This window comes from Glycine max, unplaced genomic scaffold (genome assembly GCF_000004515.6).
Source record: "Glycine max cultivar Williams 82 unplaced genomic scaffold, Glycine_max_v4.0 scaffold_282, whole genome shotgun sequence".
Lineage (NCBI taxonomy): Eukaryota > Viridiplantae > Streptophyta > Magnoliopsida > Fabales > Fabaceae > Glycine > Glycine max.
Window position 1 is genome coordinate 1 of NW_024464837.1, and position 4,718 is coordinate 4,718.

The 4,718-nt window shown below is 44.7% G+C and overlaps 1 protein-coding gene across 1 annotated transcript; it reads right to left on the reverse strand.

Moving 5' to 3' along the window:
* Nucleotides 1-1,927: 1,927 nt before the first annotated feature.
* On the reverse strand, nucleotides 1,928-2,674 carry LOC102660938 (uncharacterized tatC-like protein ymf16). The gene has a single exon (XM_006606988.1). It carries the CDS (start codon nucleotides 2,672-2,674, stop codon nucleotides 1,928-1,930), a length of 747 nt encoding a protein of 248 aa, XP_006607051.1.
* Nucleotides 2,675-4,718: the final 2,044 nt, after the last annotated feature.

A 4,718-nucleotide genomic window follows, 5' to 3' on the forward strand; every position in this document is an offset into this window, starting at 1 on the left:
GACAGTAGTTACTTAGCCAGCATCTCCCATATTTTTTGTCAATAATAACCGCTTTGACGACGGCCTTGTGTAAGTTCTTCAGTAGTAGACTAACAACCTCAACAACCTACTACTAGTACTACTCTACTCATAGCCTACTTATTCTTACTTTCTCTTTTTTGAAATGTCTACTACTACAACCTGCGAGTGTGGGTGTCAACTTGTTGTTGTGTCATACTTTATAGCACGAGAAACTACATCGCTCTTGCCACACCCCCATATAATATATTCTATATATATATATAATATACTAGTCCTTCGCCTTCGGTCCACTACTAGTAGAGCAGCTTCTTATTTTCACCACGACATCTTCGAAGGGCTCCATGCGTTGTGAGGTGGTCTTCTGCTTCTTCCTTTCGAGTCACCTACGACGTTGCTAAGGTCTGCTGTCTCGGACTCAGAGTAGTAGGGAAAGCAAGTGGTTGTTAGTTTTAGTTGTTAGGATAGCACACGCATTGTCAGTCATCATGATGCAGTACGAAAGTATAGGGTCTCTTTCCTGCCACCTCGTTAGCCTCCTCAGCAGTGTCTAGCTCTTTTTTTATGAGTTGTTTGTTGCTCTAGTCTTGTTAGCAGCCCATGTCAGTACTACTACTATTATATATCGTAATATTATAACGACTTCATCGACGCAGCAGTGCCTGCAGGTACACTACGTCATGGTTCTTAGTCCCTCGTTGTTGTTTCATCAATTGGACAAGGACACAAGAGACTGACTCTATACTATGATGACTATAATAAGATTTATGAGAGTCTGATAGGTGTGTCGGTGGTAGTGAGTGTGGTGCACTAAGAATGAGGTGCAGAGGTGAGAGAAGCACAAAAAAGAAGAAGGGGTTTCTACTACAAGAGAGAACACAAGTATAGATGGAGGTAGAGAGACCGCGCCTATGCAGCAGAACCACCTGCATCCGCAAGTGACCGGACACGAGGTAAAAAAAGAAGAAAGCAACGAATGGACTACTACGGTTCGATACATGTTGTGATGAAGAGTGGTGGACTAGAAAGAAAGGGACGCTATGATCGATGATCCGTACCAGAGCAAGAGAGCAAAGAAGTTAGAGTTAGTGCTAGTAGTCTGCACCACCAGAAGTATGCACAATACCTTATTTTTTTGTAGTATAGTAGTTTAGCTACCTGGAACTCTAGAAGCACTTCGTCTACTTATATTTATATTCATAGTAGAAATAAAGTAGTAGCAGAGTTATAGGAAACGCAAGAGTATATATATAGTCCGTGCCATAACTACTGTCGTTAGGTAGTACTGCCATATGAGGAGTTGGGGGTAGGCATCGTCCAAAGGGTTTGTTTACTCCAATAAGAAAACTGCAACCTGCACCGGAGTCACGAACTAGAAGCACAACAACTATACGAAAGCACTACGCACTTGCAAGACACGACTAACCTCTATGCATCTACTAGACTACTAGCTCTATTGAAACTACTACCCACTACCGTCAACCATCGATCATCACCACTACTAGCAGCCCCACGAGACCTCGGTATGAGCTCACTTCATTCATTCTATTTGTTTCTATAGCAACAGCAGAAGAAGCAACATTCTTAAACTACTACTTTTAGTAGACAACAAGTGGCACTAGACAACAACCAATCCATAGCGAGAAGAGGCTGGGAGGGTGAGCTGTCGATAATTAGTAGTATATATGAAAAACCGACGAACCACTAAAACGAGAGAGACAACAGCATACGTAAGAGAAAAGCCTACTGGAGCTCTCTACATTATATAGGAACCGTATTAATTGGAACCTTATTTGTGATGAGAGAGGCAAGCATGGCTACTAACAACTAAGAAAGTGGTGCACAGCTTTTCACTCACCCCGGCGGTACCAAGCCAGACGATTCAATGGTGCACAAGCCCAACCACCCACTACTGCGATGTCACTCCAACTAGAACTCCAACCCGGAACACCAATGCAAGAAAGAGCGCCAACTCTAGGATCGCATAACGAGTGCAACTGGCTACTATTTCGATACCAAAAGCAGAAGCAGGTGTGGCATAAGAAGAAACTACTAGCGGCACTACCATCCAACTACGACGAGAGAGCAATAGACTGGTTTTTTGTGGCTCCACTAATACTGCACTACGAACGACTAGAACGAAACACACGGATTGAATTGCCGGAACGAACTGGGATAATAGACAGGCCAGGCACGAACAACGAACAGTTAAAGTTAGATGGTCAGAGATCTTCGGGAACAGATAGCAAACTAGCGAATGAGAGGGTCCTATAGCGGTGGGAAATTGCCAAACAACTGGAACGACGAAGTTGATTGTTAGGAACTGGAAGAGAAGGAAGCTAGCAACACTAGAAATGATAAAGCGAACCGAACGAGGCCGAAACCCATAGCTGCAACTCGGGATCAGATAGCACCAGACCTGAGGAACTAAGTAGTGAAGTACGAAAGCAGAGCAAGCGATTGGAGCACTAGCAACATATGTTTTGAGCATCTCGGTTGAACAAGTACGAACAAAAGAGGAGGGAACAGGCAGGTCTAAATAGGGTTTGGCGAAAAGAGATAAGAAAGCTTCCGGGTGCGAGTAACGCGTCAACCATGTCTGACCAATAACGACCACGCTCCGAACAGTCCTGATTCGCACTTCCCTATTGACCATATATACTACTATATAATATAGAACAGCTTACACAACACATCACACCCCATACGTGCCGTTGTTTCAGTACCTAGGGAGATGTGTATAGTTTCCCTCCTCTCGAGACGTGTGCACCCACCTATAATAATAGATAGACCAGGCTCATTGAACAACCATCAGCTGCTTATATAAAGAGCTAGTCGTGATCGCATTCCGAGCTCTGTTCCCAAGCTTGACCACCTAACCTCTGCTTCCAACACCACCATTCCCACCTCCATCGATCTAGTACTAGTAGTCTACCTACGATACGACTCCCCCATCTCTATACCAGCAAATCATATAATCGGACCCTTGTCTTCGTCTAGCTCCTATCCTCCGCCCCTCTACCTATAATAGTAGAACTCAGAACCTTGGCTACTATCTCTATATATATATATATACTCTATTAGCACCCATAGCTACTTGGTGGCCTCAACAACCGAGCACGAGAACGCTCGACCACCCACTACTTATAGTGTCTATGCGTTAGGTCCACTACTATACTTTGGGAGCACACTCCACAGCACGAAAGAAGGAACTCATGCAGCCTCTACCTCCCCCATGCATGAGTAGACCGGAAGGACAAGCTAGCAACTAAACTACATACAATCGAGAGCTACAACACTCGAACCTGACCCATCATCCCACTAGAGCAAGACATGAGTTCATTCGTTCAGTTGTCTTTCCTCCATCTATAAAAAAAGAGAGCTAAGGGTCCGTCTACGGAAGCAGCAGTGGTGGAGTAGCTTCCAGACAAAGGGTTTTGAAGGTCGGTAGCTTACCTTAGTCTCGTACTCTGATGGATGGGTGCTGTTTATTTGTGTTCTTCTATAGTCTGCATCGAGACAAAAGAGCTATCACTAATACGATATGCAGTTGCCTTGCTTCCCTTGGCTCATGGGGGGCGGCAGAGCAGCTACTAGCGCGAATGCAGGAGCAATCGATACCTCTGGTTGCACTACTCTACTACTAGCGAATAGGCGAAACCACTTTGTACTGCGTATATATCGTTGCTGTCTGAGTTAGTCGTTAGGCAAGTGTCCCTGACCTTTCCCCAAAGTGTCCTCTCTACTAGTAGTTGCTCTACCGGGGACTATAAGCTTCCTGAAGTTTGAGTTTGTCTTTCTATTCTAGTCTCCCCTAGTGAGTCCTTTTGTCTGTCTGAAGCTTCTTCCCGTCATAGATGCATAAAGTGCTTCCTTTCTTATATATATCGTAGGGAGCCTGCTACTATACTCAGAACAACCTACGAAGTCTTTTCTTTTAGCAATCAAACAAACTACTTTCTTTACCTTCTTCACTAACTAAACCTTTCTACTGAGAGCTATCGTGCTTACGTAACGGACTAAGAGAGCCAACTACTAACTGCGTGCATCCATAACGTACTTGCTTAGACTACTTTTATATTATACTTCATCACATCATTCCACACCAGTAGTGCAGCGGCAAGAAGACACATTCGTTCAGTCCTGTATTGGAAGTAACAACTATGTATGTGTACTACTATAGAATAATAAAGACTTATACTCTAGCTCTAACCTTGCACATCATTATAAGAAAAGTATGGGCCTTTTTCGACCTCAGTAAGCAGCATCCGCAAGAGAGCTACTACTACCTACAACAACTACTACTTCAATCAACTAACCTCATCGTCGTTGACCTTGCGGCACGCTTGGCCCCTCCAAGTTGTTTCATCAAGTAGGTAGTAGGTGGGGGATGGAGGCCCGGCACTAGTAGTAGCCCTCGCCATCGAGAGTTTTTCTTCAACAAGAGACCTGGGAGTCGACCTAGTAGCCCGAGCCCGGCAGTCCACAGTATATATGTAGTTGTAGGCCTTGGACCGTAACAAGCTGTTTTTTATGAGAGCCCTCGTATATCTATCTATCTGCCTCAACTACTCTACCTCGTTGTTGTTCCCCCTGTAGTAGTCGAGCAGGCCTGGGGATGAGCTGCTACTAAGGAGTTGAGAGCGGCAGGTATGAAACCAGACTTGTTAGATTGGAGTTGCCGGGTGGGCCCTCAGTTG